This window comes from Coenobita brevimanus, chromosome 29, assembly GCF_032717465.1.
Source record: "Coenobita brevimanus isolate Jiangsu-jjx chromosome 29, ASM3271746v2, whole genome shotgun sequence".
In the NCBI taxonomy this organism is placed as follows: Eukaryota; Metazoa; Arthropoda; class Malacostraca; order Decapoda; family Coenobitidae; genus Coenobita; species Coenobita brevimanus.
Window position 1 is genome coordinate 28820342 of NC_136982.1, and position 26704 is coordinate 28847045.

General features: G+C 43.4%; 1 protein-coding gene across 3 annotated transcripts in view; it reads left to right on the forward strand.

The window, feature by feature from the left end:
* The first annotated feature begins 1734 nt into the window (after positions 1 to 1734).
* Positions 1735 to 26704, forward strand: part of SecS (Sec synthetase) — a 203652-nt gene continuing 178682 nt past the window's right edge. For all 3 annotated transcript variants that reach the window (XM_080268681.1, XM_080268682.1, XM_080268683.1), the window contains exon 1: positions 1735 to 1882. In XM_080268681.1, the coding sequence (XP_080124807.1) occupies positions 1769 to 1882 (114 nt within the window). In that variant the 5' untranslated portion in view covers positions 1735 to 1768. The remainder of the gene's footprint in view (positions 1883 to 26704) is intronic.

A 26704-nucleotide genomic window follows, 5' to 3' on the forward strand; every position in this document is an offset into this window, starting at 1 on the left:
AAAGTGTTCTCTCCATCTGCTCACTTTTTCTTCCTTCTCCACTAGTAATCTACCATTTTTATCTTCACTCCCCTACTAACATCAATGCCACCCTGTCTTACTCTCTTCACCCCTTTTCCAGAACATTTTCATACAGTCCCTCCACTTTACACTCAAATTCCTTCCAAATTCCTCACCCACTGTCTTCTTACTGTCTCTTACTAATCTTTTCACCTCTGTCTTCCTTTCTACATGTAACTCTCTCTTCCACCTCTCAACTTCTTCCACGCCCCTATTTCTGATCCATTCATTGTATGCTTTCTTCTTTTGTGCAACAGCCTGTCTCACCTCATCATTCCACGATGCTGTTCCTTGCAACCCTTTCCGTGTTCTGTTCACCCCACACACCACCTCACATGCTGGACAGATTTCTTCTTTGAATATCGTGTGCACATCTTCCACATCCCCCATCTGCTCCAATTCATATCTACCCAATTGTTCCTCCACGTCTCTCTTATACTCTGCCTTTTTTTCATCCTCTTGTAACATTTCCACTCTCCTTGCATCTACTCCTTCCTCCTGTCCTTCCCTTCTTCTGTTTCTCCACCTTACTTGGATCTTGATTCTGACCACCACCAAGTAGTGGTCAGAAAGTCCACTCCCCCAACCTCTATAGGCTCTTGGATTCATTACACATCTTTGCATCCTTTCATCCACACACACATAATCAATCATTGCCTTCCTTTCATTCAGTGCCCCACCCACCCTTCTCATCACTTGCCATGTATACTTGAATTATAATGGAAATCAGTTTTCCCATGTTTTCCCCAACCCAGAAACCCTGATTTTCCATGGGGTCTCCCATTATCAAGAGTAGTGGGGGATACCTCAGAAGCTAGCCATTTCCAGTGTAAATAAAGGGTAAAACTGCATAATTCACATTAAAAAAAAAAAAAAAAGTATGGGGCAAAGTTTAATATTTTATTTTATTTTTTATTTATTACCGGTATTATTTTTTTTTTAGTGTTACAAATGGAGACCCTGGCCATACCAGACAGAGAGGAAAGAGAAAACGATTCCTTTGAGCTCTTCTTATGTTATTTTTAGTTTATGGTATATGTATTTTCTTTTACTGATAAGTGTGGAAATTGTTATGACACATTAAAAAAAGAAAATGAAGTCAATCCATGGCAAAATGAAAGATATTCAATAGTTAGTAAGAACAAGTGGAACACACAAAATGAACATTTAACAGTTCAAATGCCAAAAAATGTTATTGGCTAGAAGCATAAATTAAAGAGACGGACACAGAGGAAGGGGAGTAAAGAAGGATAAGATGAAGGAAAAGATGACTGGGGAAGAAAAAGGAAGTGTATGTTATTTCCATACCGTACACAGTTAATGGATTGAATATATGCTTCCCGTAGCTGTACAGTTTGAATTTGGTTTATGCTTCCCTGTGTGATATTAGCATGCTAGTCTGTTAAGTGCAAGAATGGCAAAACATTTCAAGATAGTCATCAAATAATGATTATATGTATTGTAGAGGTTTAAAGCTCATACAGTGTTATCAGATCATTGTCTCATATCATACAGGGAACGATTGAGTGAGTTTCTGCATTTGACCTTACTTTTAGTATATGTACTAGTATGTTGTATTACATATTTTTTCATGCATTCCTTTTTCCAGATTTCACTAAATAGTACTGTGGAGTCAGCAAGCATAATCACAAACAGTTCCTTCTCACAGATTACCTACCTGTGTTGCATTTAGAAGAGGTGGCAGGAAATGGATGCATGTGCATTAAAGTCAGCCGAACGCCTGGTGCCACCTTCTTATGTAAGTCAGGGACAAGAAGCTCTTGGAGCCAGACAGGCCAAGATTCGACTTCTGTTGGAACAGGTACTGTTTATCAGTTATACAAGTTCTTGGTGGAATTCTTGCTACTGTACTTTTGGCCTTGGCAACAGTACAATAATCCCTCATTTTGTGTGGCTAGAATAATGTTAAATGCTTCATAAGAACCATTGTTTTCTGGCAAGTGTGTTTCAAGAAAATCCATAATAATTCTCAGTGTCCCCCTTTTGGCCCTCTTGAAAATTTTTCAACACAAATGAATACATGATGTGCAGTAAATTTCTTTAAGGACCCACACTTGCATTCTTGCCCTTCCTTCTTACACACTTCCCACACTGTCCACTCCTCCCTCCCTGTGGCCCACTACACCCTCCTTTCTTCCTTCTTTTCCCCCTCATTTCTTGCCCTCCATACACCTTCCTTACACCATCCACTTCTCCATTCCTTCCTCTCTTCTTCCTTCCCTCCCATCCACCTGCCATTCATCTGCCAATCTTTCCCTCCCTCCCTCCCTCCCATCCACCTGCCATTCATCTGCCAATCTCTCCCTCCCTTGCCTTCCTCTCCCACTCTTCCTTCATTCCCTTATCAGTTATGCACCAGTGTACAAAGAAATTGTTACTGGTTTGCATTACGCTCATACCCCGATTTCCAACTCATTGATAGCTAATAATTCGCTAGACTGAACAAAAAAAATGGAGGAACATTCCCACAGTCTGAACAACCACCGATTTGTTAGTCCGAACCCTCCAACCCTCCCTAGGTTTGAACTAGCATGTCTGAATGGGATGTGGTGGTGCACACGGCATTCCCTGTCCTCCCTCCATTCTCTCTCATCTTCCCCAGTCCCTCCTCCATCCCCCACCACGCTCATCACTGCCAGGCGTGTCTCCCTGTCCATCCCCCTGCCCTCTCCCACCCCCGGTTGTCTAACTCCCCATCCCCCCAGCCTTCCCCACCCCAGCTTGTCTCCCGAGTGTGTACTTACCTAATTGTACTTACCTAATTGTATCTGTACAGGAATGAGTCAAGCTCGTACTGTACCGTGTCTTAAACCATATTTATCGTACATATCCTTAAATTTGTGAATTGTTTTGGCACACACTATTTCATTCAATAGTGCATTCCATTGATCAATTGCTCTGTTTGGGAAACTGAATTTCCTTACGTCTTTATCACCTCTCTTCTTATGCAGTTTTTTGCAGTGTCCTCTTGCTGATGCTTCTCCATATGTTAAGTAATTATTTATGTCTATTTTCTCCTTCCCTGATATGCACTTATATAGCATTATCATGTCACCTCTTTTCCTTCTCTCCTGTAGTGTTGGTAGATTCAGTTTATTTAGTCTTTCTTCGTAGCTCAGGTCCCTTAAGCTTGGTATCCATCTTGTAGTGGCCCTTTGAACTTTTTCAATCTTGTCTATGTGCTTTTTGAGATGAGGACTCCAGACTACTGATGCATATTCCAGGGTTGGTCTAATGAATGATGTTATTATCCTTCTTAGCATGTCTTCATTTATGTATGTGAATGCTATTCTCATATTTGCAAGCAGTGTATACATGTTCCGTACGTTCTCGCTGATGTGGTCAGCCGGAGATAGTCTGTTATTAATAATCACACCTAGGTCTTTCTCTCTTTCTGATGTGTATAGGTTTTTATTTCCTAACTTATAATCCCAATCAGGTCTTTTTCCACTTTTACCAAACTTGATTACATGACACTTGTCCACATTGAATTCCATTTGCCATGTACTACTCCATTCATGAAGTTTATTTAATTCTTCTTGGAGCTCTTTACAAGAGTCTGTGTTAGTAATTCTCCTTTGTATTTTTGCATCATCTGCAAACATATTTAAACAGCTCTCATTTCCAGTGTTACTGTTTATATCATTTATATACACTAAAAACATGATTGGTGCCAGCACTGAACCCTGTGGTACTCCACTAGTCACTTCTTTCCATGATGAGTAGTTTCCTCTTAGTACTGCTCTCATTTCTCTTTTTATGAGAAAGTCTTGCATCCAACAAAACAGTTTGCCTCGAATTCCTCCTTGATGGTACAGTTTCCATGAAAGTCTTTGGTGTGGTACTGTGTCAAAAGCTTTCTTGAAATCCAAATGGATACTGTCCACCCATCCCTCCCTTTCCTGTATTGTGTTTGTTACTCTGTCATAGTAGCTCAACAGATTAGTAACACATGATTTTCCTTTTCTGAAACCAAACTGTCTTTCTGTTATCATACTGTGTTCTTCTAGATGATTTACCCAAGCTTTTCTTATAAGCTTTTCTAATACCTTGCTTACAACACTGGTCAGTGATACTGGTCGGTAGTTGAGTGGATTTTGTCTATTTCCTTTCTTGAATAAGGGGACAATATTTGCTTTTTTCCAAATATCAGGTAGTTTACCTTGACTCAAGGATTTCTTGAAAATTAAACATAATGGTTTACTTAACTCCTTTGCACATTCTCGTAATACCCAACATGAAATTTCATCAGGACCACTTGCTTTTCTTCTGTCTAATCTACTTAACTCCTCCTGTATTACTTTTTCTGCTATTTGTATATCTGGTAGTATGTGTGGACATGCATGTTCCACATAGTCCCTCTCAAAATTTTTTTCTTCTGTAAAAACTAATTGGAAATTCTTATTTAGTGCTTCACAAATATCTTTCTCTTGTGTATAAGTGATTCCCTCATCTGTAATTGATTGTATTATATCTTTTACTTTAGTTTTGCTTCTGATATAGCTGTAAAACAGCTTTGGTTGATCACTACTTTTATTTATTATAACCTCCTCAAACTGTTTTTGGGTTTCCCTCCTTATTCTTGTATAATCGTTTCTTGCCTGTTTGTAATTATTATACGCCCTTTCACTATTATGTCTTCTTTATCTATTCCACAACAAATCTCTTCTTTCTTTTGATTTTTTACATTCTGTATTGAACCATTTCTGTATTTTCTTATCTGCTTCTTTGTGCTGTGGGATGTACTTCTGGACTCCTATTTCATAAAATTCACAGAATTTTTTATATACAGCATTTAAATCTTGTCCTCTAAGCTCATTTTCCCAATCAACTTCTAAGAAATATTTCTTTAGGTCTTGATAATTTCCCTTTTTATAGTTTAGGCTCTTTTTGTAACTTTCATTGCTGTTTACTATGTCATATGCTATCCTGAAGTTATAATTTAGTACTGCATGATCCCTTTTGCCGAGTGGAGGGTGATATATTAAACTGTCAATATCATTTTCTTGCCTAGTAAATATTAGATCTAGCACTGAAAGTACATCAGGTCCTCTTTTTCTGGTGGTTTCCCTCACATGTTGCGTTAGGAAGAACTCTTGTACGAGATCCAGGAGCTTTTGGTCCCAACAGCTTTCTTGGCTAATTATATCTGGAGTATTCCAATTTTTATTTGTATTGAAATCCCCAGTTAGTATAATTCTTTCTGATTTCTCTTCCATTTTATGTAGTAATGATCTTAAACTCTGAATTGTACTCTCTGCCAGGTCCTCATATTCATCTCTTTCCCATGTGTTTGATCTGGGTGGCATGTACAAATTGGCTACAATTACTTTACCTTCAGATGTGTTGATCTCTACTGCAATCAGTCCTACTTTTGATGGTATATCTAGTTTTATTTAATTGACTTTTAGATTTTTCTTAGTTAATATTATAATTCCTCCTCCTTTTTTTAAATTTCTGCCTCTTCTCCATATATTGTATTCCTCTAAGTTTAGTATGTCATTGGATATCCTTGGTGTTAATTTTGTTTCAGTTAGGCATATTATTTGTGGTTCATTTTCTCTGATATAATCATTCATCTCTAGTAATTTAGATACCATTCCATCCACATTTGAGTATATCAACTTTATCATCTTGTTTATATACTTGTCATGACATGGTTCTACTACCTTCCTCCTTTTTATTCCATCCTGTTTGTGTACCACTTTCATACCTGCAATCCTATTACTTTGTAAAAAAATGTCTTCTCCTCTTCTGATCTTCCCTCATTTTTTGTTTTTGCTTCCTCCCCTTTCTCTTTCAGTAATTCCAGTTCCTCTTGTGTTAGGCATCTTTTTATCCATACATTTTTGAACTCCTCTTTTTCCATAAGATTCTTTGCATTTTTTAATATCTCTTCCACAGTGTTTACACTCTGGAAAGTCACCTTTAGAGGTCTTGTCTTGCTTTTCTCATATTTCCCTAACCTTTTGTGTTCCTCTATGTCTTTACTACAGATTTCCTCTGATACTTCTTTCAGTAAGCTCATTACATTTGCCATCTCCTTTTTGTCTCCTGTGATCTTGTTTTTTTACTTCTTCCTCTTCTATACCAGTGATTACTATAGATTTGTTTATATCTGCTGAATCTCTGACTAACTTTGGATTGTTTTGGATTATTCTTTTCACTTCCTTTTTAATGCTTTTTTCCTCCACCCTTGTTTCTAAGTCTTTCTTTACTTTCACCATTTCAGCATACGTGGTTTCCACATCATTTTTGTAGCTTTGCACAGCTTCATTCACTTGTGTTATCTTCTCCTCAATATCACTGCTCTGGTCTATAAGACTACTTACTTGCCTAATTGTTTCTGTGTCATTTTTGAACTCTTCCATAACACTCTCGTGATTGACTACTGTACTTGCCATTTCACTCATTTTCTTCCTAAGTGTACTCAGTTCCACTGTTAGTTCACTGATGGTTGTGTCTTTCTCATTGGCCTCCCTTCCTAGTTTTTCTATTTCTTCCTTTTGCAAGTGCATCTGCTTCTTTATTTCATCAATTTCAATTTTGAAAGCCATTTCTAGTTTGTTTACACGTTCAACCAGTTTATTGTGAGTCTCCACTTCAACCATTTCTTGGTAGAAATCATCATTTTACTTTTTACCTTTATCCCTTTTCTTTTCCAAATTTGCTTTACTAAAGTATGTATCCATTTTGCAATACTAAAAGTGCAGAGTATGTACTTACAATCCCCATGTTGTTGTAGTCTGAACAAACCTCAGATGACTCAGCGTATTTTTCGTCTTGGTTCTCTTTCCTGCTTGAACAAGTCTTGTTTAAACTTATTATTTTTTCCTTTTAATAATGAAAAATCATTTAGTCTAACCTGGTACAGAGCTTGACTCATACAAAGATACTAATTTAGGTAATGCCACTGGCCGTGTTGGTTCGGTACGGAGCGCCGATGTCGCACATCCGCCGTGGTTGAATCCCTGTGTGTGTGTGTGTGTGTGTGTGTGTGTGTGTGTGTGTGAGAGAGAGAGAGAGAGAGAGAGAGAGAGAGAGAGAGATTGAGATTGAGTGAGTGAGAGTGAGTTAGTGAGATTGAGTCAGTGAGTGTGAGTGAGTGAGTCAGTGAGACTGGGTGGGGGAGGGTTAGTAGGGCAGTTTAGCACTGTCTCCCACCCAGTTCCCCCTACCCTCCCACACCTTTGCTTATCTCCCTCCCTGTCCCCTTACCCTCCCCCCACCCCTGCCCATCCCCACTTGTCTCCCTTCCTCACTTCAGCTTGTCTCCCTCCAGTCCCCCCACCCTCCCCCACCCCTGCTTGTCTCCCTTCCTCACTTCAGCTTGTCTCCCTCCAGTCCCCCCACCCTCCCCCACCCCTGCTTGTCTTCCTCCCCATTCCAATGCTGACCCCCACCCCCACTTGATGCGCTGCCAGCTGCCTGCCTCTCAGTTGCCCAGAAGCATCTCACACTGCACGTCCCACTCACCAATGGTGTTTCTGTGTCAGTCTCTGTTGATCAAGTAAGGTATATTAGAGTTTGGGTTTCGGCTTGGAATGCATTTCTGGCTTTTCAGTATCTTATGGGGAAAATTGCTTCGATATCTGACATACTAATTATCCCACTGGTACACAACACTGTTAGAAATCGGGGTATGGGTGTAGAGTAATCCCTCATTTATCTGGACACAATAGAGCCAAAGGCATGTCCGGGTATTGGCAACATCTGGATAATGAACACTTATTTCCCTACCATACCCAGACCCTTCCTATACACAGGTCCAAACCTATATCTAACCAATTTTTACAGTACCTATGCTTAATTTGCAGTGTTTTCCTGTCCTTCAGGCATATTTAGACATCAAAACACACATTGAAATATCCAAAGTAATGGTAAATACCAAGAAACCCATGCAGAAAATCCTCTGAAAATCAAAAAGCACCCTTCCTCTTCACTACTGTATGTACAGTACCCCTCCTTATTTTGGTAATTTTTTCTGGTCATTCTGCCATATTTTGACATCAGAACATACATAGGATTATCCAAAATAATTTTCAGCACCAAGAAAACCATGCAAAAAAAAAAAAAAAAACATTGAAAACCAAAAAACACCCAACCTAAACACTACTGTATGTACATTACCCCTCCTATTTTCGGCACTGTTTTCAGGTCATTCTGTCATATTGTGACATCAAAACATACATAAGATTATCCTGAATAAATTTTAACACCAAGGAAACTATGAAAGAAACCTAAAGTTACCTGTCAAAAACATTGATTGAGGTAATTACCACCCAGTGCACCGCAGACAGGCATCTTAACCTGCACACCTCCAGTAGATGTATAGTTGTCCCATGTGGTCGAGTGGCAAACGTATACGCCTAGTCAATCCCTCACATCGTCGATGTCCACCTGCACTCCTGCTGTTTGAAGGTGACTGTGGAAATCATCCACGTCAAATCCCTCAAAGTTGAGCTTGGGTTTTATTCCCCGCAGGAAACGACACCAACCTCTTTTGAGGGTTTTCACGGAGACTTCCTTCATTGCATTCTCCCAGTTGAACACTGCAGACTTCAGGTCGTAACGCCGAAGATTCTGCAAGGTCTGCTCCCCACGTGTATCTTACACCGTGTCCTCGTCCTCCAGCATCACCATCGGCTCGTTCAGGAACCTCCAGCGGTACAGTCTCTTGACAGCCACAATAACACCCTGGTCCATTGATTGAATCAGAGCAGTGTTATTAGGTGGCAGAAACATGCATGTAAACCACCTATCATAAGCAACCACATCCTTCTTAGACGGATGTGTGGGGGTATTGTCGAGGAGCAGGAGTGCCTTTACCTGGTTGTGAGCGATACCAAGGACCTCGGTTTGATAACAGATAACCTCCTTGACAGAGTGTCTGTGGAACCAATTTCTGACGATCTTAACAGTAAACTAGGCCTTCACAGAATGGTACCACATAACAGGGCAGTCTATCCATCAACCCATGGAGACAACATAGTTGTTTTGCACGCCCAAGAACAACAGGTTTGAGGTGGTGCATCCTGATAGCACTGGCACAGCACAAAACAGAGATACGTTGTTTGGACAACGTCCGACCAGGCACAGTCTTCGTTTCCTCAGCTAGGGTGTTGGCGGGCAAGGAGCGGTAGGACAGACCAGTTTCATCAGTGTTATAGACTTGACCAAGGGCAAGGCCCTCGTCCTCAATCAGGCGCAGCACTTTCTGGAAAAATGGGTCTTACTTCCTTCACTGCCATGTCCAAGGCCTCACTGTATGCCTTGTGGCCATTAAGTCCATGGCGAAGCTTGAAGCAAGAGAGCCATCTCTCGAACGCCTTGAAGTCGTGCATGTTGTGCAGGCCTGCAAACTTCTTGGCAGCTGCCTTCACCTCGGTCTCGCACACTAGCACACCGGCATCACATTGCTGACGAAATCACATCAGTATCGACCGGTCGGTAATGGCTTGCCGGGCCTGGCCATTACCTTCCTGTCGCCCCGATGTGTGCTTTCAGCAAAGTCCTGTCCATACTGCATAAGCTTGTCGCTTGACTTCTTGATATGAAACAGTGTTTAATGGGGTAGATCATATACGCGAACAATGCGTCCTGTGTTCCAGCCCATGTCAACCTTGCCCAGTATCTCACATTTCTTCTCGAGAGTCAGAACCTTCCTCTTCCACTTCTCAGGTGGTGGTGAGGCTATCACCACACACATGAGAATACAGCATAGGAGGGCCACAACCTGAAAAAGGTAGGGAGCCACGACAAACACAACTGCATTCACAGCCATCGTTGCAAGCAAGTCGCTACAGTGAGACAAAGGCAGGAGCTGCGGTGTGGGCTTGTGTTGGCCCTCTACCAGTACAGCGCTGCCATCTCACACCCAACGGTTGCGTCCAAGCACAGAGGAAGCAAAACACAGCAAACTGACATCTGCATATGAGGTTCACTTCCGCTTGCCCAGGCAAGTGTTAGTACGTGGTGGCAACAGCGAATGACCAGTACATCGCTGCTTCAGGCAGTGTATGACTAATGCAGCCTGCCAGGCGACTTTGACCATTTGGTAGGGAAGCGGACAGGTGCACTTGGGGGGGGGGGGTTGCATTAATCATGGAGGCTGGGGGACTCCCCCCCCATTCACCATAGAGGCAGAAAAGTGGTTTTACCGTACATTTATCCATGGCTTGTGGTCTATGTTGCACGTGTGGTGGCCACCAGTACCCCTCAGCCAGGAACAATGCTCGCCTTGTCCTTTCAAGAGTAATCATAGGATTTTCTCGAAAATATGCTCAATGTGTTTCCCAGACAAAATTTTGTAGGTTATCCTTATCTAACCTAACCTATCCCACTAGGGCTGCTTGGCTGAGGTGCCTGACTGTGGTATTGAAACAAATACCCATACTGAATGGAAGTGTACTGTACAATACAGGTATACCCTGGTTTAACAATGCAGTTGATTAGGTAAAAACCCATCGTTAGGCAAGGTATTGTATATCGGGGTAGATTTAACATGAAGTCATGGGGTACGTTTTTCAGCCTCGAGTTTCCCCCTCAACCAAGTCCAAAACACACCCAAATGAGCCCAAAAACAAGTTTTAAACCAGTCTAAATGGCCTAACAGCTGTAAAGGAAGCTAACCTAAGCCTGATATCTGTAAATAACTCACTAAAACTAACAAATACAATCTGAAAATCATAAAAACTAGGTTAGAAAATATCAGACACTTCACTTACTTCGTGTAAGTCCATGTCCAATCCTTGTTGTCATCCTTGCTATCCACCCTGAGGCTAGGGGACATGTGGTGCTCCCCACCACTCAATCCTCCTCCTCATAGCCCTCAAACCTAATCTGATGGGGAGGGTCTGAGGAGGAGGAAGTCTGTTGTGGTGGAATGATTGTAATGGAAGACTGATGCACTGGCTCTGGTGCTGGCTTTGGGGTGCGATGTGACGACTCAGGCGATGGCAATGGGGTGTGATGCGATGGCTTAGGCAGTGGCGATGGAGTTTAATGCGATGGCTCTGGGGGTGGCGATGGAGTGTGATGCAATGACAAAGGAGGTGGTGAGGGAGACAGCTGCGATGATCGGTGAGATGGCGAGGGAGACCGCTGTGATGGCTGTTGAGGTAGTGATGGAAGCAGATGCGGTGGCTCACACCGTGGCAGGGGAGACTGAGGTAGTGGCCAAAGTGGTGTGGGAAATGGAGGCTGGGGCGAGGAAGGCAACGATGGAGTGGTGGAGTGTCGCAGGGGGGGCACAGGTGACACGGGAGATGGGGATCAGCTTGAGGTTAGGTCCAGCACTAGGGGCCAAGCACATCCTCGGTAGGAGGAGGCCCTGGGTGTTTCTCTGCTGTTTGATGGCTGGGGAGATATACTGCTGGTTGAAGGCTGGGGAGATGCTCTGCTGGTCAAGGGCTGGGGAGATCCTCTGTGGGTCATTGGCGTGGTGGGGCCCTGTTTGAAGAAGGTAGTGACTGTAATGTGCCTTGCCGCCCTCTTCTTTTCCTCCAGCATCGTCCTATACTCTCTCAGCCCCTCCTTCAGCCGATCAGCTGTGTCCCTGCTTCATCCTGGGAAAGGGTCATGTGTGCGCATAAGCGCAATGATCTCGTCTGGCTTGGGCACCATCTCCCTCGGAATTTTCTTATTGAGGGTTCGCATTTCAGGGACAACCTCCTCCTCCTGTGCCTCCTGGTGCACCCACTGATTCTCCATATTGAGGATCTTGTCATTGCTGAGCTCCTCCCTGTGGCTTTGGAGGACCTCCTCCATGTCCTCCTCATCGACCACCCCGAAGCCCGCCTCGTGCAACAGTTCAACAATTTACTGCTGCACACGCTGCATTGGCAGAGCTTGTATGTCTATGGGGAAGCCAGTGAAGGAGTGTATGCAGTCCGTCCACAGCTTCCGCCTAACACTGTTCATGGTGGGCTGGCTAACTTCCCACCATGCACCAGTGATGTTCTCTATGGCGTGGAGTACATTGTATCCTTTCCAAAACGTTTGTACTGTTGTCTTGTCATCGCTGTCACAGGCCCTCACCAACTGCTGCATAGTGTGGTGGAGCTAATACATCTTAAACGTTGCAATCACCCCTGGGTCCATGGGTTGCAACAGTGACGTGGTGTTGGGGGGCAGGAGCATCACTTCAGTGTTGCTTGCCTACTCCTTCATGGCGGGAGGGTGGCTAGGCGCATAGTCTACCACCACGAGAAATCTGTTGGCCAAATTCTTCCTGGAGGCATACCTCTTGAGGACACGCGAGAGATAGGAGTGAAAATAGGATGAACAGATGTAAGTTAGCCAGGCCTTCTTGTTAGACTTCCAAATCACCCCTAAATTTTCCTTCTCATACCGCAGCAGAACCCTGGGGTTCTCGGAGTGGTAGACAAAGAGCAGCTTCAACTTGAGGTCACCCTCAGTGTTGCCCCCCTGCAGCAGTGTAAGCTGGTCCTTCGAGGCCTTCAACCCTGGCATGGACTTTTCCTCTATTGCAGGAAATGTCTTTGAGGATATTCTCCTCCAAAAGAGCCCAGTCTTGTCAAAATTCAAGACCTTCTTTGCATTGTAGCCACCCTCCACAATGATGTGTTACAGCTCATCAGGAAACGCTGCTGCCGCCACCATATCCGCACTCGCTGCCTCTCCATACATCTTCACGTGGTGCAGACTAGCGTGCCTCTTGAAGCGATCAAACCATTCATGGCTAGCCTTAAATGTCTCGCCATCATCAAGATCCTGCCTCACCTTAATCTCATCCCATAGTGAGAGAGCCTTGGTGCAAATGATCGCCTGACTCACGGGTGCCATCCTCCTGTTCTGATCCTCCACCCACGTGTGGAGCATCCGCTTTAGCTCCTCCTTGGCAGGCTCTCTCTGGGTGGTGATATGGGAGGTGGATAAGGTTGCAGCCTCCCCAGCAGCATCCTTAATAGCCTCCCCCTTATTGATAATGGTGGAGACAGTTGACTGGGCCAGGTGGAGAGCCGAGGCAATGGCACATGCACCCTTGCCTTTGTCGTGGCACTTAAGAATATCTGGTTTCACTTCCAGAGAGACAGTTTTACGAGCACACATGGTGGGAGCATCACCAGCACCAACACTAGCAGGCCACTTACCACCCCAGCTAGGGTCTGCACTAGCCCCACCAGGTGCAGTCCCCTTAATAGACATGATTGCAATTATTTTGGCCAAAAATCACACAGAATCGCACTCCACACATGATTAGTATCACTGCTCTACTCATGGCACTGCTCGTACTCAGTTACGATGCACTGCGTTACCGGCTTGCGTAACATTGGTGATGTAACACGATGTGGGGTGGGCGAGTGTAAGAGAATTTCTCACTCAGAGATGACCAGTGCAAGAAGAGTGATATGGGTGAGTGTGGAGTGAGCGATGGCTGTGGGGGCTCCACGAGTGTTTCTGTGCATCCTGGGAGGCGGGCGGGATCAGCTGGCTGTGGGAACGTGTGACACAAAATTTCAGCCTATCGCCCCTGGACACAACATCAGAGGGCCCATCATTAAACCAGGGCGCGGCCATCTTCCAGTGTGGTATGGTGGTATTTCTACTTCCATCACTAAGCCAGGGTATCACATCTAGAGATATTGTATATCGAGATGTACAGTACATCTTTGAAAAATGCGCATTTGAATTGTGCGATTTGCCAATTATGCGGGCGCCATCCCAAAAAATATGATTAAATAATATTCATATTGTGCGCGTATTTTTAAATTGTGGGGACACGTCTGGGAAGACCGAGCCATTCCAACTACATTCCGTACTACTTTATGAGGTGGGTGGAATGCATAAGGTGACCAGACAGTTCGGCATTTCATTTTGTTTGGATTATTCATATTTTCCTAAATTATCATCATTTCATAAAAGGAGGTCATTGTATAACTAATGTAACAGTAATTTTCTAAAAGCGGTCATTTTAGTCACAGTTAAAAAAAGTGGGACAGTCTTAACCCGCCCCGTCCCGTCGACGTATGGGTACGTTGCAACGATTCGCATTTGCCAGTCCCGGCGACGTACCAGTACATCGTGCAATTGCAAGGTCCCTAATTTGCACAGTTTTCAATTTTTGCGTGTGATTTTTCGTATGTATACACGGGACACCTTCCTCTATTCCTCTACAAGATGCCAAGCAGGGACAATGCCTTACACCGCATAACCTCTCCCCTCCCCCCCTCACGCCATTGTCTTGGCAAAGGACCTGTTACCAGTGACCTGGCTAGTAAAGATATTCAGGGCCAGAGTGATTCCCCAGTCGATGACAATGTGGAGGACAATGTTTACATAGCATTAGAAGAAGAAACAGCCAGAAATAATGATCAGGTAATGTAGCAAAAAAAGGTCAGGTATGGTGATTAGTTAGTGAGTGAAACAATGCTTAAAATGCCTTTATTACTGCTTGGAAACCAATATACTCTCATACTACATATACATTCGTACCAAGTAAATAAATAAATACTGTTTATGAGTGGATAAAATAGTTACCCTCCCATAGAACTCGTTTTCTTTGGTGCCAGCATGTTAGAAAACCCAGTCAGGTAAGAAGGAATTCCTACCTGGATTGGGTATTTTAAACCTCAGGTGAGCGATTTCTCTATGAATTTTCGATGTTTCACACCAAAAGCGAAGGTTTTAGCCAAAAAAAAAATTTCGAAAATACCTCGGGACTGGGGGATGTCGGAGGTGCGGAAAACCTCGGGACGTGACAGGTTAAAAAAAGCAGGACTGTCCGACCTAAAAGCTGGACACAAGACCAAAAGTGGCTAACATGCAAGCAGCTTTTGTGAGGCAAAATGGCTAGCAGAGTCGAGCGCCTGTCACACTCATCTGTTTTTGCAAGCCGAAACGGCTAACAGTGTCGTCTGCCTCGACGCTCGTGGTCATTTGCAAACAAACCAGTCCGTTTTCCTCATTTTCTGCAACTGCCTCTCTTACTTCACCAACTCCAGTCATTTCACCAACACTGCTTATATGCAACACTACCTAGCTCATTACATCAACAGAAAGGAGAAGGAAGGAGTGCCGTTGGATGGGTATAAAAGGATGAGTAAAATGCGGCGAAAATGTGCCGACTGGGGAGGATGTCAACCGTATTCTATTTATTGCATTGTTTATATTATTTGAATTATGCACATTTAAAAAATTGCGGTGCGCATTGTCGACCATATTTGCGCATAATTGAAGGTCCGAGTGTACCTGTACATACACACATGCAGTGTGCTGTGTACATTACTGTCATACGCATTGGTACAGAGATTACTGATATTGTAATCATATTGTGGGAAGGAATCTCTCTCTCTCTTTCTGTGTGTGTGTGTGTGTGTGTGTGTGTGTGTGTGTGTGTGTCTCTCTTTCTGTGTGTGTGTGTGTCTCCCGGTGGCCGTGCAATGTTCAACATTCTGTAGAGAGGCAGACGGCCACTGTCACTGAACATGTACTCGTGGCATGTGGTCTGTGTGTGATGGTGGTGGCGGTTGGGCAAGATTTAGCCTGGTGGCCTTGTGACATTTGACGTTTGGTAGAGAGATGGATGGCCGCTCTCACCGAATCTGTACTTATGGCATGTGATCTGTGTTACAATTTCAGTGGCAGTTAGGGAAGACTTAGCCCAGTGGCTGCACGGTACTGGTCATTCGTTGGGGATGTGTAGGGACGTTCTGACACCGCTTGCGGGTTACAGTCGCATTACTCAGGTGCTGGAGGTTTGTTGGGAGTGACCGGATGAGCGCACGGCTTTGACCCTTCAGTACAGGGGCGGACGGACATTTTAGCTCTGATTGTGGGTTACATCCTATTTCCTGCTCACGATTTGTTCCTAGTGGCCATGATACCGAATGTTTGGACATATCGGCTGGCTGGCCGTTCTCGTACACTTTTACCTCTGGGTAATAACGAGTAAATTTGGATAATGGTTTAATAGAGCCAAGGTCCAGCATCCAGATAATGAACATGTCTGGATAATGAGCGATGAGTGTCCGGATAATTGAGGGGCTACTGTATTTCAGATCGTTTTCACCATTTTTGGTTGTTGTTACTGTTATACAATAATCCCCGTACTTTCCAGATGCCCACTTTCCGGACACCCCACCTACCAGACATTGTGGGCCTGGACCTTCGGAACCCAAAAATGGCCAAAAAAGAAAGAATTCCCCCCAAAATCTGAATTTCTTCCCACCCTTAATTTGAAATTGCCACATGGCACCAAACAGCTGGTTTACACCACGGCCCCATCACCCCTTCCTTCCTCCCCCCTCCCCCCTCCCCTGTCAGGGTTGCCATTTGGTATTTTTCATTACCAAATGTGAGCCAATTTGGTAATGAAAAGTTTGTTTGGTAATGAATCAGAATAATGCATTACCAGACAGATTATTCACACGTATGAGGATACACAGGATGGAGATGGTGGATTGTTTGCACTCTCTGATTACTCTGCTAGCCAACATTGTGTGAAAATAATCAACATGTTATTTATGAGAAGAGTGATTACATGTATTTCCACTTGTATATATAATTAGTGAAGAATAAATGCTAGCTTTATGAATTTGGTAATGAGAAGTTAAATTTGGTAATGAAAATTGAGGAGTTTGGTAATGTGGCCTATGCGATCTGGCAACTCTGTTTCCTCGTCACCAACACTCCAACCAACAGTTACTGCCTAACTTCGATGGCGAGTAGATGCCTGTCGCAATGGAAGCCACACGTGCTCATTTTTTGTGAATAAACAGTGAATATACTGTAATACCTCGCCACTAGACCACATGGGAATTTACAGTGTTGTGCAGTGTTAAGAAATTAGAATTTAGAGTGCAAAGGATTAACTGTGGAGTGCAAATTGGCGGTTGAAACTGGCATGGTGCAGTTAAGAACAATGTGCAGTGTTAAACAATTATAACTCACAGTGCAAAGAACTATGTGCAGCACAACACTGGATTACTGTACATGCTTCAAGAGCATTTTCACCACTGCCAAAACCATAGAAAAGCCGGCCACAAACGTGCTGTGAGTACCCTGGCTGAGGTACAGTCACTTCTATTTCCTCATTCTTTGGTTCCTTTTCATTTATTTCATGCTTTATGTCCATTATTGGTGTGAATAAGGTCTTGAATAGGTTTGAATATGTGCTGTGCATGTCCGGTAGGGAGTTATTTAGGTGGCTTTCAAAGTTAGGCTGGGTTAGGGTCCTTAAGTACCAGTCCAGGAGCTAGGGGCCCACTTTCCAGACAGGACCACTTTCCGGACATGCCTTTGGCTCTATTACATCGGATAGTAGAGGGATTACTGTATATTAAAATGCACAAAGCATGGGTGAACTCTGTATATTAGAGCTGCTCCAGAGCTGGGAACAAACTGGATTACCTGAATGATATCCACTGGAATTAGCCTATCAGACTGGAACTAGACTTCTTGGCTAATTCCAGATTTTTTTTTTTTTTTCAAGCAGAGTCATTATTTTCACTTATCTGTCCCCCTTTCCCCATCTCTGGAACCAGAACCTGACTGGATTTTGATTTCACTAGAGCTGAGCTACAGGCATAGATTACTGGTACCAGATGGACTGTTTCCTCTGCATGACCTGACAGTGGCTTATACAGTAATACTGTACCTCATTTATCCAGACATGCAGTATCCTGACCTGTTCATTATCCGGATACTGTACCTTGGCTGTATTAAACCATTATCTGAATTTACTTGCTATTATCTGGACGTAAAAGTCCCCGAGAACTTCGGCCAGCCAGTTGACATGTTCAGACATTCAGTATCGTGGCAGCTTGCTCGAGCCGTGAGCGGGAAATAGGCTGTATTCCACATCCGGAGCTAAAATGTCCATCCGCCCCTGTACTGAATGGTCAAAGTTGCTTGCTGGTCTGATCACTCCCAACGAACCTCCAACACAAATAATACAACTGTAACTCACAAGTGGTGTCAAAACATCCATACGCATCCCCACCGAAGGTCCAAAGTCGTGCGGCCACTGGGATGAGTCGTTACCAACTGCCACCACACAGACTACAAGCCATGAGTACATGTTCAGTGACAGCGGCTGTCCGCCTCTTGATCAAACATCCAAAGTTGCCTGGTCACCGGGAGTTTTGTTTCCAAATGGCTACCACATGTCTAAGACAGACCACAAGCCATGGGTAAGTGTATGGTAAAAGCACCTGTCCACCTTATGGCAGCAGGGTGAAAATCCTGCCCACAACCTCGCTTCTTCCCCCTCCCGGCTCCACCATCACTCCCTCAGTCCCTCCCCTCCTTCACACTGATAGCACTGACTTGTGAGTTTTTATATTTTTTTGCGATTTATTTGAATACTATTGATTGTATCAAAATTCCAAAGTGACCGTGAGAAAGCTAATGAAATTCTGCATCTAGACATGTGCTCAACTCTTGGAAGGTGGTAGCAAAATTTTTCACATGGGTGGTGGGATGTTATATGAAGGTAAATTTTACCCTTGAACACTATTTTTTCTCACTGCATCTCTGTACTTTTACTCAAAAATTTTCTGTGTTTTTATTAGCATATCTTATTGTATAAGCACCAACGAAGATGATGGTATGCCATTTATGCCAACTTAACCTATTTCCAGTGGCATATTTGGCCGTGGAATTTTTTAGTGACCCAGGAGCAGTTATCACTGGTGTCAGATAACTGATTTTCAACCATCCTGAGGTTTTTTGTGGATGTTTGTTGTTTTTGCATTGTTTCCTTGGTGTTTAGCATTAATATAGATAATCCTATGTGTTTTGATGTCTAAGTATGGCAGATTGACCTGAAAACAGTGCAAAAATTAGGATGGGTACTGTACATACAGTAGTGTATAGGTAGGGTGTTTTTGGTTTTCAATGTTTTTTTTTTTTTTCATGGTTTTCTTGGTGGTTAGCATTACTTTGGATATTCCCGTGTGTGTTTTGATATCTAAATATGGTTGATTGACCTGAAAACAGTGCCAGAATTAGGAGGGGTACTGTACGTACAGTAGTGTATAGGTAGGGTGTTTTTTTTGTTTTCAGTTTTTTTTTTTTTTTTTTTTTTTTTCATGGCTTTCTTGGTATTTAGCATTACCTTCAATATTCCCATGTGTGTTTTGATGTCTAGATATGCTGAATGACCGGAAAACACAGCCAAAGTAAGCAGAGGTACTTTACAGATAGGTTAGGTATAGGTTGGAAAAAGGGAGAGAAGTATGTGGCAACCATAGGGGTATTTGCCTTCTTAGTGTGACTGGTAAAATATATGGTAGAATACTCACTGATAGGGTTAGGCATATGACAGAGGAGCTAGTTGGAGAAGAACAAGGGGGATGTAGGAAGGGAAAAGGGTGTGTAGATCAGGTAGTTGTTCTAAGATGTTTAGTGGAGAAGTATTTAGAGAAGGGAAGGAAAGTGTAAGCTGCCTTCATGGACTTGGAGAAAGCATATGACAGAATAGATAAGCAAGGTATGTGGAAGGTATTAAGAATATATGGAGTGGAGGGGAAATTGTTGAGTGCTGTGAAGAGTATGTACGATGGAGCTAGGGCTACGGTGCGAGTGGATGGTGAGCTGAGTGAGTTCTTTGATCTCAGTGTGGGACTGAAACAGGGTTGTGTGATGTCTCCATGGCTGTTTAATATATACATGGATGGGGTTGTAAAGGAGGTGCAAGGTAGGGAAGTGGATGTGGGGGTGGCTCTAATGAATGAGGGTGAGATTTGGAAGATTCCGGTGTTGCTGTTTGCTGATGATACAGTATTGTTGAGTGAAGATGAATGGGAGTTGCAAGGTTTGGTGAATGAATTTGGGACAGTGTGTAGGAGAAGGAATCTGAAAGTTAATGTAAATAAAAGTAAAGTTATGGTGTTTGAGAGGAATGAAGTCGCAGAGTGTGCAGTGAGGTTGGATGGTGAGGATATGGAGAATGTGAGTGCATTCAAGTACTTGGGTAGTGTGATGAGTAAGGATGGAACTTTGGGGGATGAAGTGCGTGAAAGGGTACAGCAGGGAAGGAAGGTTGTTGGTACACTGAAAGCAATGATGAGAAATAGGGAGGTGAGTATGGAAGCTAAGAAGTCACTGCATGATAGTATTGTGATCCCTACCCTGACATATGGAAGCGAGGCATGGCCCTTGCAAGAGGGGAACAAGTCAAGAGTGAGAGCAGTGGAAATGAGTTACTTGAGAGGAGCATGTGGAGTGACATGGAGGGACAGGTTGACAAATGAAGAAGTGAAGGAACGTTGTGGGGTGGATGTGGATGTGGTAGAGAAGATTAGGAGAAATACACTGAGGTGGTTTGGACATGTGAAGAGAATGGAGAATGAAAGACTGACTAAGAGGGTGTATGTAGGTGAGGTGGAGGGAGGGAGAGGGAGGGGTAGACCGAGGATGAGGTGGACGGATGGAGTAGAGAGGTATATGAGGGAGGGGGGGGGTAAGTTGGGGGGAGGGTAGTCAAATGGTGGGTGAAAGAGCGACTTGGAGGCGTTTTGTCTGCGGCCACCCTTTGCGGGATTAGGGCGTCGGGCTATAGATAGATAGATAGGTTGGAGGTTGGGTGTGGGCAGGGTCTGGGTATAGTAAGGGGGAGATTCTTCATTTTCTGGCCCAGACATGTCTTAGGGTCTAATACATCGGATTATTGAGGGTTTACTGTATATAAAGAGGTAGCATAACTGATTCAGACTGTAAGAAATGGATTGCCGGAGCCAAACCAAATTGGATTTACAGTGCTGGATCCCAGCTGAAAGTTGCTCACCAGTGGCAGGCATGAGCAAACCTGGAATTTTTAAATTCTTTCCTGCACATTGCACCATCATATCACATCGTTTTGAATCATTTACGAAAGCTCCAACATGCTTGCATGCATTGGCCTTTGTCACCTTATGATGGTTCCCATCGACACTGCTAAATCTCTGGCAGTCTCCCTGTTCAGTCCCTTATTCCTGAGGTTTCATAACCGTACTCTCGATATTCACGTCTCTCCTCTTCCACACCCAGTTGTCATGTTCCCTCTGCTTGACATGCCCAGCCCATCTATATCTACCCCATCTTATCATGGCATCAATACACTGAGGTCTTATCCTTCCCCTCGACTCTTCATTTGCAGTCTTAGCCTCTCCCAGGCCTCGTATTTGAGGATGCACTACACATTTATCCAATCATTGTCATTTCTGTACATTTGAGCCTTTGAATATCCTCTTCCTTTACTGCTCAGGTCTCATTACCATACAGCATTACACTCCTAACACACATGCCACATACAAGAATCCCTTAGTGTGGAGGGAGAGCCTTCTGAGTGTTAGGAGAGGCCACAGCTTCCTGAACTTCCTCCAGCCACTCCTATACCTTAGCCACACCTGCACCACATAACATAGCCCTCAAATAAGATCTCAACCACATACTCAAGACTCTCCAGCAAGATCAGTCCTTTCACACCCATCAATCTTTATATGCCCTCCCCGACCCACCACACACATGATATCAACATTATTTTGCAGCAACCTCTAATTCCTCTACATCTCTTACGCATCCACGTATCACAAACACTGCACAAGATGTGGCAGCTTCCCAAACTCTTGATGCTAGCTGCATATGGCCATATTCCCTAAATATCATAACTTCTGTTTTCTCTGCTCATACTCTCAAAACCTTGTTCCTCAGTTCATCTCTCCGTCCCCAGAATCTTTCCTCTACCTCCCTTTTATTCTCCTATTCCCTACAAGTAGCACCAAGTCATCAGCATGCAACATCTTCCATGGGTGTCCATTTTTGAAGTCGTATGAGAGAGCTTCAAGCACCATGACAAACATTAAGGGGTTCAAGACTGACCTCTGATCCATGCCAGTATTCATGGAAAACTCATGAGTCAAATCTCAGTTTCTCATTGCCCACTTCAGTACCTCCCTGAGGACTCAGTGAAAGGCCCTTTCTGAATCAACAAAAGCAATTGCAGCCCCCTTTTCCTTCCAATGTATTTTTCCTGAAGCTGTCAGACAGTGAATTTGGCATCAGTGTCCCTTTGCTTGGCATAAACCCAAACTGCATCTCATCAGTATTCACTCTTTCCGTTATCATACCTTCTGGGAGTCTCCATTACCTTTCATTATCTGGTCCAAAAGTTTTATGCCTCTACAACTTCCTCCTTCCAGGGCATCACCTTTTCCCTTATACACAGTAACAGCCACACTCATCAGCCAGTCATCTGGGACAACACACTCATGTATAATAACTACAGCTATACTGTGTGTACATGAAGCTTGAACCTGGAGCCTAACCTTGGTTCCCATCAATGCATCTGATGGCTGTTGGAATGAGTGGCTATCTAACCTACAAGATGTCTTCACTGTTACCATTTTTCTCATTGTTTTGCAGTTGCAAGTCATATGAACTGAGTGTTGATCATATATGATAAACTAAGCCACAGAAGCAATACTTAGCATTGGAAGCTCGTTAGTATCGTAAATATCTTACAGTATTTCTTGTGACATATTGGTTGTCTGTACAACCTGAGACTATGACATTATAGATCACAGAAAAGATGCCAGATTCATTTTGGAGAAATGTCATACATTGCATTATGTGGTAAGAACAATGAAATAACATATGGTCATCACAGCCACATAAACAGCAGCATTCATAGTACAGCAAGCCGACACATAACACGCGAACGTTGTCCCTAGAAGGTCCCACTTTATGAGATTTTTGTGTTTTAGGGCCATATGTTTGCATGTTAAAGGGTTTCATTGTACCCAAACCAGCCCCAAATTCACCTCTTGGAGCAGTTTTCTGAGATTTTTCCCAGGATATTTACCTACCTAATAATTACATCATTACATTCAAACACTGTAGGATTCCTCATCTTAAATTAAAGTGGTTATGGGCTTCCTGGGAGGATGGGGAGTGGGAGTCTGAGACAGGGCAGGACTCCTACTGGTCAGGTGGCTCAAAAAAAGAGCAAAGATAACACACAGCACGTGTGCAGCCAGAGTGGGGAGAGAGGGTAGGCTCAACTGAGGCAGGAATGCTCAGTGGACCGTGATGACACTGCATGCAGACATGTGACAGCCATACGTCACTGGCTGATGCCACCCGCGCTATGACTGTCGCTGCCTTCATTATGTCTGTTCCCACCATGTTATGGCTAATTTTTTCGTGTAATGACTGTTTAAACCATAATTTGTGGCCTTAGGCCGCGTATTCCCAATCTTCGCGGCGTAGTATGAATGGGCAGATGTTTTAACCTGTATTGTCTTTTTTGCATTTCGATCATTTCCTGTTCTCAAAAATTGCCTTTCCTGTTATGAGAGGTTCATGCACTCAAATTGTGCATTAAATGAGAGCTGACTGTACTGTACTGTGTAACTGTTGCACAGGCCATGTGGGTTTGAATAGGTTGAAGACATTCAGTACCCCAATACACCGGACACTCAACAGGCACATATCATGAGATCAGATGCATTTATCACCTGTTTTCAGTGAGCACTCACCACTTTTAATCATTGCTCTAATGTATCTTTTAAGGTCATTTGATACTCCTCAATCAGTGTTCTTTATGTTTTCATAATCATCTTCCTGTTCATTATCTTCTAGGTACTATAGTTTGTATTTTACCAAGTAGCAGAGGAATTGAAGGCATTTAAGGTGCAGTTTATGTCAAAACCTCATATTTTACTGTGATACTCTCTTGGAAAGTGAAAATGAGAGAAGGAATATAAAGGACAAACACAAACATAAGAAGCAGGGAAGTAAGCATGGAAGTGAAAAAGTTACTGCATGACAGTATTGTGATACCAGCTCTAATGTATGGAAGTGAAGCTTGGGCCTTGTTGGAGGGACACAAGTCATGAGTGAGAGCAGTGGAAATGAGTTATTTGAGAGGAGTGTGTGGAATCACATGGAGAGACAGACTGACAAATAAGGAAGTGAAGGAGCAATGTGGTGTGGATGTGGATGTGGATGTGATAGGAAGCATTAGGAGAAGCACAGTGAGGTGGTTTGGCCAAGTGGAGAGGATGGAGAGCGAGAGACTGACAAAGAGCGTGTATGTGAGTGAGGTGGATGGGGGGAGAGGGAGGGGGAGGCCAAGGATGAGGTGTTGGGATGGAGTGGAGAGGTATATGAGAGAGGGGAATGTGAGCTGGGAGCAGGGCAGTGAAATGGTGTGGGACAGGGCAACGTGAAGGCAATTTGTTGTGGCCACTCCTTATGGGATTAAGGTGTCTGGCAAGGGATAGGTAGATAAACAAACATAGCAAAAGAGAGTGTAAGATACAGTAAGGTAATGGGAGATGGCAATGGAGTATCCAGTGTGTTGAGGTGCTAAATATATCACCAAGCTATTCTTACCTACACAGCCTGTGCAGCAGTTACCCAGTACCATGAACACTGTAATTTATGTCTTTGAGGGAACTGAATGCTACCCTATTGTTTTTCACATATAATTCAATATATAACTTGAAATAACATCGGTGCACTGGAGATTAATGAACTTTACAAAGAATTTGGTGGTAGATGGGGGCACTCACCATCCACTCACTCAGTATAGTGCTGCTTTGGGTGTGTGCCTTTTTCTCTCTTCCTTCCTTCCTCTTCTGTCTTTCTTTTCTTCATTCTTTCCTCTTCCTTCTACCTACGGGTGACTCTACACTCCCTCTTCTGTCTTTCTTGCCTTAATTCTTTCCTCTTCCCTCTGCCTGTGGGTGACTCTACACTGAGTGACAAGCCAAATGGTTTCCTGTACCCCAGGAAACCATTTACAGTACAATCCCAGTTAACCGGGTGGCTTGGGGAATTTACCTTCCCGGTTACAGATTTTTCCTGTATTTCTGATTTTCAAGTCAAATCTATACAAAGGCTATCACAGCAGTAAATACAGTTCAGGTACTCACCAGTCACATTAGGGGTTACACTAAGAGATTCCGCCTGAAAAACTGCCTTGTAAACACACACCATGGTCATAACGCACGTGTGCAATGTCTAGCAATTTGCAGTACTGCAAATTACACCAGTCCATTGTTTACCGAATTACTGTATTCATTATATGTACTGTACTCATAAAAATTGAAAAATAAAATAAAGAAATAAAAGCTTGAACATTTATTAGTGAACTGATGATGTGTTAAGACTGCACTGTAGAATTATCACAACACCTGTGCCCCCACGTGAGTTTGTTTACGTTTCCGACTGTTCTTCTTCTTCCCCACCTGACCTCCATCACTCCACCCCTCACCCGCCACTCAGCTGTTTTGCAGAAAATAAAATAAATGATGTACGTATGAAATGCAGGCATATTATTTATTTATTTTTCTTCCAACAAAGTAAACTTTCATTCCTATTAACATTTATATTCAGCCATTAGTGTTTTATAATGTTCGCCTTTTTCAAGTCTGTTGCATATGTCCAGCTTCTGTTTCAAGGTAAGCACGATACGCTTACGTTGAGTTTGCACTTTAGGCATTTTTGGAGTGTACAAATTACCGTCTATCAGAGGAACACAATAGCAAGAGACCTTGTTTACTGTCTGGTGGCAAAACGCAGACTGGTGATTTTTGGAGGGTGTGGAGGATGACTGAATTCAAGTAGGGGAAAGAGGGGGAGAGGAGGGGTGGTTAAGAGGATTTGCTGGGGATTTACATCAGCCGGAAATGCGTTCACCTCACTTTGTCTGACTTCCCCCAGCCTCGCGTGACACAATCAAACGGCGGTTTGGCGGTCCATTCAAATTGGCGCACAGTTATAACTTACTGACATTTTTACCAGCCCTTGAATTTTCCCGTTGTTCTGAGTATTCCGTTTGTCTGGATACCGGATAGCTGGGATTGTACTGTATTATGTTGGGTGGTAACCATTTTACCAAATTATGGTGCCTGGTGGTTTATTGTGTAATTAAGGTGTTCCAATCAGATTAAGCCAGTGCAAGTTTATATCCAAGGGATGGTTGGGATTTCTTGCTCGCGCAATGCCATTCAAGGATGAGTGAGGCTGGTCGCTCTCATCTTAAATGTCAGGACCAACTTGCCTAGCCCCGGGCTTCTACGCTGCTCATGGGGCAACATAGGATTGGATGATGGATGGATGAATAAAAAATTTGGCATATTTTCTTTGGTTTATGACATCATACAACACTTCCAGGTCCTACAGGCAGTCTGTGTAAAATTAGATAAAATGGTAACTGTCAAATCTCATTTTGCCCCCTTCAGGATGTAGGAGTCTGAGGCTAGGCTACCATTAGTCAAGAACACTTAATGATATGAGACCAGTCTATGTCTCTTGTAGCATCTACATGATAGAAAAATCTCTGACCACCTTTTGTACTTGAACCATGACATATCACTTCAACCTGAGTGCTCTACCAGTTGCATCATGAGGTGTCACAAGATACTACAAGATATTTTCCTCACCAGTGTACTTCATGTGCTAATGACTGCTTCTGTGGCTTTGCTTATTGTTTGAGATAAACACTCAACCATTCATATGACTGCAACTGCGAAGCAGTGAACAAATGGAAAGATAAAGGAGACATCTCATAGATTAGTGTGCATTTATTCCAGCATCCATCGGATCCAGTGAGAAGGACCAGTGTTAGGCTCCAATTGCATGCTCCAGATAAATGCAATATACATTAGTA